We start from the raw sequence: 14012 nt of genomic DNA on the forward strand, positions 1-14012 counted from the left end.
CAGAGTGACCGCTCACACACACACTGTGCGGGCAGCAGAGGTCTGGGTGTCTGGGACGGTCACCGTGGGTGGAAGATGCTCTCAACGAGCAGCGTGTGGATGTTCTGGCAGCAGGGGGTGGGCCACGCCATGCTCCTGTTGGTCCTGGTAGCCCGAGGGAGCTGGAGAACTTGTCCGTGTCTGGATTCCTCTGCCTGGGAGAGGGGGGCGGGGTGTGCCTTTACCCAGGTACTGCAGAGGGTGTGGTGCAGGGGGCACACGGAAACCCCAGGAGGGGCCTGTGAGGGCAGCCCTCATGCCATAGGTGTAGGAGAGCATGCGGTCCTGAGCATGGCATCTGGCGTCCAGAGACCCAGGTGGTGCTTCCAGCCCAGCCCTGGCTTCCGTGACTTCACACAGGTCCCTGAGTGTCTGTGTCCTCATCTGCCAGGTGGCCATGTGCACCTCCGCAGTGAGCTTGGGGATCTGGTGGGAGAATTGGGACTAAGCTCTTGGCAAGGCCTGGCACACGGCGCTCAGTCCCGGGTGCCGGACTCGCTATTAACCAGTGTGCAGTTTCCATCCACCTCCAGGCTTCTGGTGGTTGCAGGCACCTGCTCGGGCCTGTCAGGAGCTACCTAGGAACTGAGGCCCCTAAGGGTGGCAGAGTGATCTTCATGCTTTTTCCCAGCATCGTCCATCAGCTTTTGTTTGCTCATTAAACTCATGAGGAATACCTGCTTCGTGCACGTCTGGGGCTGGAGGAGCGTCTGCTACCTGGTAGGGAGGAAAGGAGCCCACACGCTGGCAGGGTCACAGGGGCTGGGGTCCAGCCCTGAGAATGTACCAGAGGAGCAACCAAAAGCCCTAGCACTTAACGAGTCATGTTCCCTCCAGGGCTCAGTTTCCTCTTCTGTAAAGTGGGGTTATGGTGTACTTACCCTGCTTCCCACCCAGGGCTGATGGGAGGGCAGAGTCAAGTAAGAGGGACCTACCACCCTGACCCCACTCTCCCAGGGGTCAGGACCTGCAGTCTCAGTCCCCTCTGGTCAGACAGGCCTGAATCCCGTGGCAGAAATCTGGCAAGGAGGAATTGACTCTCAATGTCTGCCTACCCCAAGGCAGCCCAGGAAAAGCCCCAGACAGTAGGTTTGGGTTTCAGAGACTTGTGATCCAGTCACAGCTCTGGGAGCCGGAACAGGTCAACCATGAGCCTGTGGCCTGTTTCCTCATCTGCAAAGTGGAGATTATCATGCCCACCTGTGTGCTTTAGCGCCTCCCCCCCAGACCTTGAGATACTCTTGGACCCTGCAGGCAGAAATGCCCCCAGACTGCCGTGATCTCTCGCGTTCCCAGTGCCGCCTCTGCTCCGGTTTCCTCTGGACAACTCTCCACGCTCTCACTCCCCACGTCCTGGCTGTCTCAGCGCATCCAGTCACGTGGTGGACCAGGCAGTCTCCAGTTCCCAAGTTCACCTGTCACAGCCCAGGCTGCGTGGAGAGGCTGGGGTCTCCCCTCCATCTCTGTGTCTCTCCTTTCTTTCTCCCTCTATGATTCCTCTTCTTATCCCCCCAAACCCATCAACAGTAGCTGGGGACAAAACCACTTGTCTCAGTCTCTGCCGTACAGGCTGGTGTAAAGCCCCAGGGGTACACAGGAGATGGGGGTCCCGTCCCAGCCAGGGGGTGGGGGTCAGAGAGGAAGGGGGCAGAATCTGCACCAAAGCGGTGGATGCCCACCCTCTCCTCGTCCGCCTCCCGGGACACCTGGGTGAAATGCTTCCTGCAGCGCAGCCCTCAGCCTTGCTGTAACTGGAAGAACGCTCCCCTCTCCCCTCCTGCAGTTCCGCTCTGCTTGCTCCTGAACAGATGATAGCAGAGATGCAGCATATGGCCCCCAAAGTCACCCGGCATTCTGGGAAAGTGACACTGTGCACCCCGGGCTGCAGGGGAGGGGCCCATCGGCTCCTGAGCATAGCGTCTCCCTTTGTTCTTCAGAAGGGCACAAGGTCGCCTTCTCTGAGCCTCCTGAAAAGGAAACGTGCTTGCTGACTTCAGGAAGAATTCCTTCTATCTGGGCGCTGATTTAGGCAGGCATACATGAGGCGGGATTATATATATGGGGGGGGAACATATGAGAGCCACAAGAGAGTCCCACCTGGGCTCTCCTGCCTCAGCCCCCGCTCAGGCTTGTGTGGCCTGGGGGGATGCCCACCCAACCTGACTTCCCACCCCCTTCCCCAGCTGCAGTCTGCAGGGGCACCTGCTCCCTTGGGGGACCCTGCAGGTGTGTTGGGAGCCACAGGCAGATCACAGAAGGTGCCAGGCGGGGCTGCAGGCCCAGCTCCACTGTGATCTTGGTGAGCCTCTGCCCTGGGTGCCTTGGCACCCTCTAAGCCGAACTCCCTTCCTCCCTGCACCTTTGACACTGTTCCCGGTGCCTGTGAGCTGGCCCCACACAGGGTGCTCCAGAGGCGGGTTTTCCTGCCCAAACTGGGAAAACCGGGCAAGGGGCATGGTGTCAGCTGGGCTGGAAGCCTGGAGGTTCTTCTTCTGTCCCAGGGACATCTCGGGGCTGACCAAGCAACCCCCTTCCCTCCCCTAGCCTGGGCTTTGACTGCTCCTGCAGACATGGGGTCTGGGCATCCAAGCCCCCACCCAGTGCCTCCTGATGAGCTCATAGGGAAAGCTGCCTGGAAAGCCCAGCCTGGTGGAGGGCGGTGGGGGTTGCGGGGGAGAGGGCACCTAAGAAGGGCTCAGAACAGGCGGAGCAGGGCAGCTGGAGCTGGAGAGCTGAAGCCAGAGGGAGAAAAGGAGCTGGGGGGTGTGGGAGCCCCCATTCTCTCTGCTCGCCCGCCGTGGCTCCCTGAGTCTCGAGCTACAGAGTTTGGTAGGGGAGGACACTGCCACGCGAGCACTGCTTAACAGACAAGCCCTTGGGGAAGAGGAGAAGGCTTTGCAGTTTTCCTTCCACCCGTGGCTGCCCCTGCTTTTTTCTGACCATTCCTGGGAACTCCCAAGGAGACCCTAAGATCATCAGGAGGGATCTTGTCTCCTGGACAGCAGGGAGGACTGACTGTGGGTAAGCAGTGAGAGCCCGAGGCAGCTGTACTCCAGAGTCTGCTCCCCAGCCCCCAGCTGCTCAGCAGGAGCCAGCGCATCCCTCCTGCCCCCGCACCCCCGACACTTTGCCTTCCCTCCACACATAGACTGTGGCTTGTTCATAGGAGAGCTTGAAACAAAAGAAAACTGGGCTTGACGTAGGCCCTGGCAAGATGATTCTCTGGTTTCTGGGCAGCAACTGGACTGGAACGCTGGCGGCTCTGGTGCCCGGCCTTGCCTGCCAGCTGTTGGGAATGACGCTGGGCCGAGGAACTGCCAGGCTGTGTGGAATTAAGACAGGTTCATACCCTGGGGGACCTTCGAGGCTGGTTGGAGTTTAAGGAGAAGGTAGAATGTGAGGGCTGCAGCAAGTGCTCCAGACAGGCTCCAGACTGCTCTGCCTTGGGCCTCAGTGATCAAGGCTATAAAATGGGACTGAAGCTGCCCTCACCTCACAGGGCTGTTGAGGAAGGCTGTGAACAGGTGACGTGCAAAGTCCAGGGAATGGCTGTCACAGCTTCCTCCTCTTGCCCACAGGGCCACCCGTTCATCGTGCAGTTCAATGACGGAAACGCCACCGTGGTGTCCATGTGGGTGTGCAGGGCGCTGGAGGAGAGGCGGAGCCAGCAGGGCCCCCCCTGAGGCTGGGTGGACGCTGCGAGCTCAGGACTGGTCACCAAGGGGAAGACCCACCTGCTGCGCCTTCTCCGTTTGCTGTCCGCACCGAAAGAGCTTTGCTGGACTCACCTTCGACGCTGCTGGCGGATGGCTTTGCCTAGGGAGCCCTCAAGGGTGGCCCGCCCTGCAGAGCCAGCCCTCGCCCGCCTCGGGTCTGGAAGCCTGACTGGCAGGGTTTGGGTGGAGGGCTTGGGGCATCAAAAACAGAGGCCCCTACACCCTGGCCCCCCTTTCTTCTTCCTAACCATCTTCTTTGTAAAAGGTCGGGCCCAGTCAGCATCCCTGATGGGAATAAAAGTATTACTGCTTTGTAACCGCCTCCCCCTGTAAGAGCCATGCTGCACAGAGTGTCTGTTGCCCACGCAGCGCTGGGAGCGGGGTTGGGGGGGGGGGTGTTATTGCCAGCCCCTCCCCCAATGTGCTTCCTCCAGTTCTCTGAGGAGGCTCGCAGACCAACCCATTTGACAGGTTAAAAACTGAGGTGTGGAGGTCCCTGAACCAAGCCACCTGGCACAGAGTGGCCCAGCCAGCACCCACCCTGCGCCATTGCTGGGCTGGAGTTTGTCCTCACCCTCGAGAGCCAAGCAGTCCCGGCTCCAACTCTGGCTCCAACACAGTGATCTGAGCTGGAACCGTGAGTGAAGGAGACCCAGAGCTGGAAAAGGGCTGGGGTGGTTCTCAGAGGCACCCTTTTCCCTCCCACCCCAGCCCCGTCCCCAGCTCCTCTCCACAGCGAGTCGGCCCCCACTGCCCTGGACCCCACCCTCAGCACGGCTCACTCACCTCGGGCCATTCAGAGCCATCCTGTCAAGTAATGCTCTCAACCACCCGCCAGGTAAGTGTGTTTTTACAGGAGGCCTCTCCTCCCATTTTACAGGTGAGGAAGCGAGGCTCAGAGAGGCTGGGGTTGCACTTGGCAGTCCCAGTGTTATAAGAGCCCCCTCTGCCACTCTTCCGTCTCCATCCTCCCAGTGCCCTCTGGGGTACTGGGCCATGGCCGTGCTGCCTTTCTCTTTCACACCCCACAGCTCGCCCACCTGGAAGTCCTGTTGTCTTTGCCTTCAAAGTATATTGATTCCACCACTTCCCATCCCCATCCAAGGCATCACGCCTGGACCAGCGCACAGGCCCCTCCCAGGCCCCTGCTCCCACCTCCCCTACAGTCTGTTCTCCACACGGCCGCTAGAGGGAGCTGGCTGGAACACTGGGATCATGGCCCTCCCGACCCAGAACTGCCAGGAGCTCTTGTGTGCTCACAAGACCCAACAGTGGCCTCTATGACCCTATAGTCTGCCACAGCCCCCCACCCCATTATCTCTGTCCTCAGCTCCCATCACCCCCCACTCTCACTCCACTCCGGCCACCTGGCCTCCTTGCTAAGTCACTTCAGTCGTGTCCGACTCTATGCGACCCCATAGACGGCAGCCCACCAGGCTCCCCAGTCCCTGGGATTCTCCAGGCAAGAACACTGGAGTGGGTTGCCATTTCCTTCCCCAATGCGTGAAAGTGAAGTCGCTCAGTCAAGTCTGACCCTCAGCGACCCCATGGACTGCAGCCTACCAGGCTCCTCCATCCATGGGATTTTCCAGGCAAAAGTACTGGAGTGGGGTGCCATCATCCAGGCCCACTCCCCACTGAGGGCCCCCACAGAGACATCAAGCTGACCCCCAAACTGCAGGAGCAGTTCATGCTCCCTGCGTAGCGCAGGGCTGTGGGGAAGCCGCTACCCAGACCCAGACCCCAGCTCCCAGTCCCCTGTTCGTTAATCAGGGGCCGAGGGGCTAGTGCTCATCAGCGGAAGCTGATGGTAGGTTGCTTCCTGGCCAAGGAGCTTAAGAGGCAGACGTGCCTTCTGTGCACCACATTTTCCCACCCTTCTAAACGGACAAGTGACTGCAGTGGGAGGCGGGGAAGGGCTGAGATACAGGCAAAGGAGCCTGAATCCTTGAACCACCACGTGGAGGAATGTGTCACCCTCGGGAACTCTTGCGTTGATGACTGTTCAATGAGCTTGAACTAAACTGTTTTGCGTTTATGTTCCTGGCAGCTAGTGTTACACCATCTCATACAGGCCTCTGTACCAAATGCAGGATGTTTTCCCCTGAAGTGTATCCACGTGCATCCCTTCTGTCCCATTCAGGTCTTTGCTCACATGGCATCTCAGTGAGGCCTGACCTGACCACCCTATTTGAAACCGCAGCCTGCCCACAGCTGCTCCCTGGGACCCGTGTTCCCCTTGCCTGCACCAGCGCCCTCCATCGCATTTTTTACAAACCACTAACTGTACTCACTTGTTTCATCTTCCACCTCCGCCCCCAGTAGAACGTATGCTACACAAGGGCAGAGAGAGTTTTCTTCACATGGATCCACTCCACCCCACCCAGTGCCAGGAACCTGGTCTTGCAGGTGCCCAGTAAGTGTGGGCTGAGTGGACGGTGGTGGGGCTGTGGTTCCAGCGCTGCTCAGCTCTTTGCCCATGAAGGCTCAGCCTTTGTGTGACATCCTTTTGTTTCCCGGGGCAGAGTTGTCATGTTCTTGGTAACACTTTTCAAGGTGGTGCAGGCCTCCAGCTGCCCCTGGGCCTCAGGCAGAGCATTCATCCACTTACCGAGCACCTGCCGCATCCCTGAGGCTGGGAGGTCACAGGATGAGATGAGGCCCGGGCCATCGAGGCTGCTGCTCCCCGGGTCAGTGCTCAGGGCGGGGAGAGCTGCATGGAGCACATGTTGCAGAAAGATGCTCCCCAGAGGGACCTGCCCAGCCCAAGACATGAACCAGCCACCACCCAGACACAAAGGTCATCCTTACTTTGAGAAGATGCACCCAGGCAGCCTGTTGTCCTCGGATCCCAAGCCCAGGGAGAGAGGGAGAATGTGCAGGAATCCCATGTCAGCACTTGCTGAGGGCTTCCTTTATCAGCTGTACCATTCACATGAGGTAGGAGATATTGTGAATGCCCCCATTTTACAGATGGAGAAACCGAAGCACAGAGAGGTCAAGAGACTTGCCCAAGGACACCCAGGAAGTGAGTAGGTCCCATTTGGAGTAGGTTCCAAAGGTCCCATTTGGAACTCAGAGCCACACTCCCAGCCACACACTTAACCATGGCTCCAGAAGTCAGCTACAAGCACTGCCTGTGCAACGTGAGCAGGCGCCACCCTGTCCTCTAGAACAGAGTTTGCACACGAACTCTGGTGGTCAAGGATACTGTATCAGTACCTTTGGAATGGGGCCCAGGGATCTGCTCGGTGACCCCCCTCCACCCCGACACAACGCCCTCCAGCCACACTGAGAAGCACACCCTCTAGAGGGCTCATCACAGGCTTCCCAGGTGGCTTTAGAGGTAAAGAACCTGCCTGCAATGCGGGAGACGTAAGAGACGCAGATTCAGCCCCTAGGTTGGGAAGATCCCCTGGAGGAGGGCAACCCACTCCAGTATTCTTGCCTGGAGAATCCCCATGGACAGAGGAGCCTGGCAGGCTATGCTCCAGGGGATCGCAAAGAGTCGGACACAACTGAGTGACTAACGCTTTCACTTTCACTTTTTCAGAGGGCTCTTCGAGGCCCTGGATCAGGAAACCAGCTTAACCAGCTTTCAGGATGACCTTGGACAAAGCATGTCTCATTCTAAGCCTCAGTTTCCTCTTCAGTAAATGGAGGAGTCAGTGCCACCAAGTCCTGGAATTCCTCCCAGCCCTGATGTTCCAGAACAAGGCTTCTCATTTTGGGGGGGTCACGAACTGCCATGTGCATACCAGAGAAGTGACAGACCCTTGCCTCCAGGATAATGTGCCCCTACACGCACACACACAAAGTTTGTCCACACCTTAGAGTTCATGGAGTCATGGAACCCACTCATTCAAGGGCTCCAGGTCTAGACCCTCAGCTTTGGGACAGCCCCCCAGGTCTGAGTTTCTCTCAGTTCAGTGTTGGGAAGATGGGGAGCTGGGCAACCCCTGAGGGGTTCTCCTCCAAAGACCCCTCTGGTTGGCGGGCAGGGCCACCTTCAACCCATTTAGGTTTGGTCATCCCCCCAGTCACCCTTAGCAACCCCAAGGCCAAACTGCCCTTGCTCTGAGGGTCATGGAGGACTGAGACCAGGGGCATAGAGGGACAGGAGTGAGCTCCTGACTGCCCAACTGCCTCACGCTGTGCACACTGTCAACCCCACTCCTCCGTCCAGGCCCCTCTTAAAAGCCCCCCTCCTCTTGGAAGCTTCCCTTGCCTTTCTCGGGTACAGACTGTGAGCCCGCCGGGGTCCGATTCATCAGCTCTAACACGTGGCACATGGCAGGTTCTCTGAGGTGGGAGAGGCTGGGGTAGGAAGGGTCAGGCCTGCAGGCCCCTCTCCGGGCTCAGGGACACCCATTTGCCTTCTAGCCAGAGCCTCCTGGAGACCAGAGCCCCGTGGGATGCAGCCTCGAGTCTCTCAGACTTTCAGGGAAGCCGGGAAGGTGGTGTTTTCTGGGACAGGTTGGTCCTCGTGGAGATCCCAGGTCACACTGGGAGGTGGGCCCCGCCCAGGGCTTGGAGCCAAGTCCTCTCAGCAGTCAACCACCCAGACCTTCTTTGTCCTGCCCTTCCAGCTTTCCCATCTGAGAAATACGGGGTTATAGGACCCCAGAGCTTTGGAGATCTTCCAAGAAGGAAGTGGGAACAGGGAGGAACGGTGGGACCCTTGTTCCCAGGTGTGGTCAGACAAAGGCCCTGCAGCCACAAAGCAGTGTGATCCAGAGCCCAGCCTAGTTGGGGGGAAGTCAGGCCAGTGCAAGGTGGGCTGGACGCTGTAGCCTGGCTGAGAAAGCCATGGGTGCCCTGCCTGCAGGCCAAGAACCAGGGGCCTTGTACTTGAGCTGAACAGACCTGAAGCTTTGCAGGCAGGCGTATGCTTCCCGATCTCTGCACACTCGAGACTGAAGGCAGAATATAATCTCAAAGCAAGCCCCTGGGATAGTACCAGGCAGGCAAGCCGGCAGCTCTCCAGACCCCTCTACTGCACAGGTGCGTTAGAAGAGGATGGACAGCTGCCTCCACGTGGGCTGGGGAACCCAGAGAGGACCGAGATACTGCCTCAAAGATGTTTTCCATCCCCACTGATGGCTGCCCACGTTCCCCATGGGAGCTTCATCCTTTAACTAAATCTGGGCCCTATTAGAATGCGCCTTCAAGCAGCCAGACACAGCTGAGTCCAACCACGGGTGGGAGGCTGAGAAGAGGAGCAGTTCTGAGGGGCACGTGGAGAAGGTCAACAGCTGCGGTGATGTGGGATGGGGTCGGGGGAGGCAGGATGGTGGAGGGGTGGGAGGAGGCGGGATGGTGGAGGGGTGGGAGGAGGCGGGATGGTGGAGGGGTGGGAGGAGGCGGGATGGTGGAGGGGTCGGGGGAGGCGGGATGGTGGAGGGGTGGGAGCCTGCACAGGTGGAGGCGCAGGATGCATTCCCCACGCCAGGAGCAGAAGGGGGATGGGAAGGGTCCGCAGCCCTCCGTGATAGGGCTGGATTTTGATGCACTTCCTGGCGTTGTCATGACTCCTTTCTGGTTGGCAGAAACCATGTTCTGCTCCACCTGAGATGCCCATATAACCCAAGAGGCAGGCGGGTGTGCCTGGCAATGGGTAGGGCCCCGCAGAGGGCAGCCAGGGAGAATCCCAGAGACAGCCCAGGCTGGCGCAAGCCACCAAGATGGATGATGAAGTCAGGCAGGGGGAGCTAGCAGAGCCCAGCCTCGTAATGACAAATTTTCTGCTGAACAACTACAAATATTCGCGGTGACTTTGGACCGAGTCAGAAAAAGACTTTGTTTCCTCCCTTGGCGGTATCATTTGTCTTGTTTTGAAGCCGTGAGATTGCAGGCACGAACTTACAGACTAAAGTTTGTCTTAATTGCTATGGTGTCACCTCCTCTCTGGCAGATAACAGCACAATGAACGAGTCGATGGGGCTGAGCCCTCCAGGTCCTTCTTCTAAAGTGAGACAAATTTCCCTTCTTTGAGCCCAACAGTCCATCGGCAGCTCTGTCATTTATTTATCTCCCTAACAGTTTGCATTAACTTGCAAGGGATAAAAAGTCTCTCCTGCCCGCAGACTTAGTTAAAAGCATCCAGTCGGGCCGTACTGCTGGTTCTTCCTAAGAGTTTGCCTTTTATCTTTCCCCCGACTGGAGGAAGTGGGGAGTAGGGAGAGCAGTGGGGTGCACACTGAGAAAAGCAGACAGGGGGTGGGGAAGGGAGAGCGCGTGAAGGATCCCGTGAGTTTCAGTGTCCAGGTCACTTTAGTTCTTAGAAAGAGGAGAAATGGTGCTGGCTTGCAGGATCAGCTGGGCATGGCACACCGCCTTCACACTCACCTTGTCTGGTCCTCCCAGCACCCCTGCAAGGGTAGGGGCATGACTGCCCCACCTCTGTCTCCCACTCCATGTTCCCCTCACAGGGGGTGATGCCCTAGCCCTTTTTCCAAAAAAAAGGAAATTGTTTTTTTATTCAGGTGCACCAGGTCTTCGTTGCATCATGTAGGATCTAGTTCTCCAACCAGGGATCAAACTCAGGTCCCTCCCAGGAGCTCAGAGTCATAGCCGCTGGACCACCAGGAAAGTCCCTCTAGTCTTAAATGAGCTGAGCATTTCCTCTGAGCCTTGGCACAGGCTGTTCCCTCAGCCCTGGACAGCTTTGCCCACCACCCTTTTCTCCTGACCAACTCCTACTCATCTTCCAAGACTCAGATGAAATGTTCTGGGGAGGCACTTTTCAACACTCCCCCAGCTCCCCATCACCACTCAGCCTCACTGTCTTGTCCTCATCAGTTTTCTCACACCGCCTGTCTGCCTTGTTGCAGTGAGAGCCCCAGGAAGACAGGAGCTGGGGCACTGCCTGCCATTCAAGAGATGCTCAAGAAATAGTGGTTAAATAAATGAAGGGGAGACGGGTGGGACCAGGGAGCTTCAGAGAAATCAGTGACCTGGCCTCTACCACCCCACCATGCGGGAACAAGACCCTGGTTAATACTGGGCAGCAGTGGAGTGCAGATGCTCTTTAATCTCTCTTCTGTTCTGCATTTTCCTGGTATAATGCAACAATCATGTATTATTTGTATAATAAAAAATAATTTGTTTTAAAGGTAGTTTAAATCTCATGATCAGCAAGGCAGCGGGAGAGGCAGCATTCAGTGTGAGTTTTCTGACACCCAAATCAAGCTCTTCTCCACCTGTGCCTCCTGGATCCCTCTCTGGCAGTCCTGTGCGAGAGGCAGTGGAGTGTAACAATGAGTGCAGGGGTTTGGGCTTGCAGACCTGGGTTGGAATCCTCACTCTTGCAGGGACTCACTGTGCGACCCTGGGCAGGATGCCTAACCTCTCCGGAAGGGCCTCACTTTCCTCACTGGTAAAATGGGGTCATGACGATGGCCTTCTAATGGATCGTTGGTGTCATTATCGAATCATCTCCAGTCTGACTGGGACACGCATGGAACACTTCCCCAAAGGGCTGGTTTCCTCCCCCATCTCCAGACACCCCTGCCACACTTTCACACAGACCCACACAGCCACTCCTCAGTCCCTGTGACTCCCCACCTTTTCATCTGCCCACCGCCCCCCCCCTCCCCCGCCTTGGTGTGAGAGCCTGGCCTGGGCTTGCTCGACTCTTAATGGCAGTGCCTGTGGGTGCCCACACTGCCCCTGAGCAGTGTGATCCTCAGCCCACACCCAGGCCTGCTTCGGCTTGCCCAGGAGGTCTGTGTGGCTTGGGGCAGTAGCTCTAAGCTCAGCCTTGGCCACGCCCAGGCTCTGGATTCCAGGCTCAGGAGGCCAAGGAGGGGGACAGAAGCACCCTCACCCAACGCACCCATGCTCTCATCCGTATTCTGTAGTCAAGTTCCTGCGCACACTCCAGCTTTGCAGAGCCTCTTTTTGAGAGACATCTGTAGTAGGCACAATACGGGGACAGCCCCCAACTACAAAGATCTTCACAGCCTGACCCCAAGAATCCATGAATATACTCACGTGGCTTTAAAGATGATCCTGAATTATCCAGGTCAGCCCAGTGTAACCACAAGGGTAGAGGACTACTTTAGAGAAGGTGGAAGAGGGAGGCAGGAGGGACCAGGCAGAGGCGGAGAGAGCTCTGAACATGCTACACTGCTGCCTTTGATGACAGAGGAAGGAGCCAAGAGCCAAGGGGTGCAGGCAGCCTCTAGAAGCTGGCAAGGATGAGGAAGCTGATTCTCCATAGAGCCTCCAGGAAGAATGCAGCACCTTGCCAAGGCCTTGAATTTAACCCAGTGAAACCCATTTCCAATTTCTGACCTCTAGTATTATAAAATAATACATTTGCATTGTTTTAAAACACTGTGGTGATGTGTTATGGCAGAAATCAGAAACGAAATGTCTCCTCTTCATTTTCCAGCCCAAGCTGTCTCAAATACCTTTGGAACACATCCTTCCATTTGCACATCCTTTTTGTTGTTGAGTCACTAAGTCATGTCCAAAACTTTGCGTCCCTATGGACTGTAGGCCACCAAGCTCCTCTGTCCATGGGGTTCTTCAGGCAAGAATACTGGACTGGGTTGCCATTTCCCTCTTGAGGGAATCTTCCAGGACCAGGGATTGAACTCATGACTCCTACATTGGCAGGCGGCTTCTTTACCCCTGAGCCACCTGTGACGTGCATGCATCATTTCACAAAGCCCGTATTTCCAGACCTCCGTCCTCAGCTGACTGACCAGCCGATGCCTGCTCGTCTCTCTCTCCCTCCCTCTCCCCTCCCCCAGCACCTTGTATCCAGCGCCAATAACTCCCATTTTCCAGGAGCCTTATTCTCTCCTCCAGATCTACTCCCCTCTTGGTTCTCCTCCTCCAACAGAGCTCAGTGCTCTGGTCTCCTTGACCCCCGGAGGGTGACCCTTACAGCGCTTCAGTTATCTCAGTACCAGGGCCTAGGGACTCCCCCAGGACCTCTGACTGCACCAGCTTGCCCAGCTCAGGCTTTGGAGACACTGTTTATTCATCAGATCCTTCCTCAGCACCTCCTGTGTTCCAGGAGCTGGGGAAATGGTAGGAATCAAGACAAGCTAGTCCCTGTACTCTGGGGCCTCAGTTTCTTCAACTGCAAAACAGGGATGATAATATCTACTGTGCAGGATGATTAGAAGATTAGAAATTACTGTGAAGATTAGAAATAGACTGGCTGGGCCCCCTCTCTGGGGAGGCCCCATCTCTCCTGGGGAAAGGAAGAGAGTCATTTCTCCAGGCCAGAAAATCCAGTGGGGTGCCAAGACAAGTTAATGGGGAGAGGATAATATTTTCAACAAATGGTGCTCTGAAAACTGAATATCCATATGCAAAAGAATAAATTTGGATTCCCACCTCATATCATACACAAAAAAATTAACTGTACACAAAAAATTAACTGTAAGTGGATCAGAGACCAAAATGTAGGAGCTAAAACTATAAGGTTCCTAGAAGAAAATATAAGAGTAAATCTTATGATCTTGGGTTCAGCAAAGGCTTCTCAGTTCTCACACCAAAAGCACAAGTAGAAAAAATAGATACATTGGACATCATCAAAATTAAAAACTTTTGTGCTTCTAAAGAAACCATTAGAAAGTGAAAAGACAACTCACAGGGTGGAAATCATGTATCTGATCAGGGACTTGTTTCTAGAATATATAAAGAATGTTCTCAATAATAAAAGTACAAATAATCCAGTTAGAAAATCGGCAAAGGATCTGAATAAACATTTCTCGAAAGATGTACAAATGGCTAATAAGCACATGAAAAGGATGTTCAAAATCGTGACTCAGCAGATAAATACAAACCAAAACCACAACGGGATACCATTTCACACACACTAGAAAGGATAATAAAAAAGATAATAAAAAGTACTGTCAAAGATGTGGAGGGACCAGAACCCTCATATATCACTGGCGAGAATGAAAATGGTGCAGTGCTTTGCAAAACCAGTCTGGTGATTCCTTTAAAAAGACTAACATAGAATTACCATATAACCAGGACTTCCCTAGTGGCTCAGATGGTAAAGCGTCTACCTACAATGCAGGAGACCTGGGTTCAATCCCTGGATCAGGAAGACCTCCTAGAGAAGGAAGTGGCAACGCACTCCGGTATTCTTGCCTGGAAAATCCCACGGACAGAGGAGCCTGGTAGGCTACAGTCCACGGGGTCGCAAAGAGTTGGACACAACTGAGTGACTTCACTCTCTTACTCACCATATAACCTGACAACTGTATGCTTAGTATGTACCCAAGA

General features: G+C 55.7%; 1 protein-coding gene across 2 annotated transcripts in view; it reads left to right on the forward strand.

Moving 5' to 3' along the window:
• MAP2K5 (mitogen-activated protein kinase kinase 5) overlaps positions 1–4076 on the forward strand; it is a 266322-nt gene extending 262246 nt beyond the window's left edge. For both annotated transcript variants that reach the window (XM_055536809.1, XM_055536807.1), the window contains one exon: positions 3618–4076. In XM_055536809.1, the coding sequence (XP_055392784.1) occupies positions 3618–3722 (105 nt within the window). In that variant the 3' untranslated portion in view covers positions 3723–4076. The remainder of the gene's footprint in view (positions 1–3617) is intronic.
• The last annotated feature ends 9936 nt before the right edge of the window (positions 4077–14012 follow it).

The sequence above is a fragment of the Bubalus kerabau genome, chromosome 10 (genome assembly GCF_029407905.1).
Source record: "Bubalus kerabau isolate K-KA32 ecotype Philippines breed swamp buffalo chromosome 10, PCC_UOA_SB_1v2, whole genome shotgun sequence".
Lineage (NCBI taxonomy): Eukaryota > Metazoa > Chordata > Mammalia > Artiodactyla > Bovidae > Bubalus > Bubalus kerabau.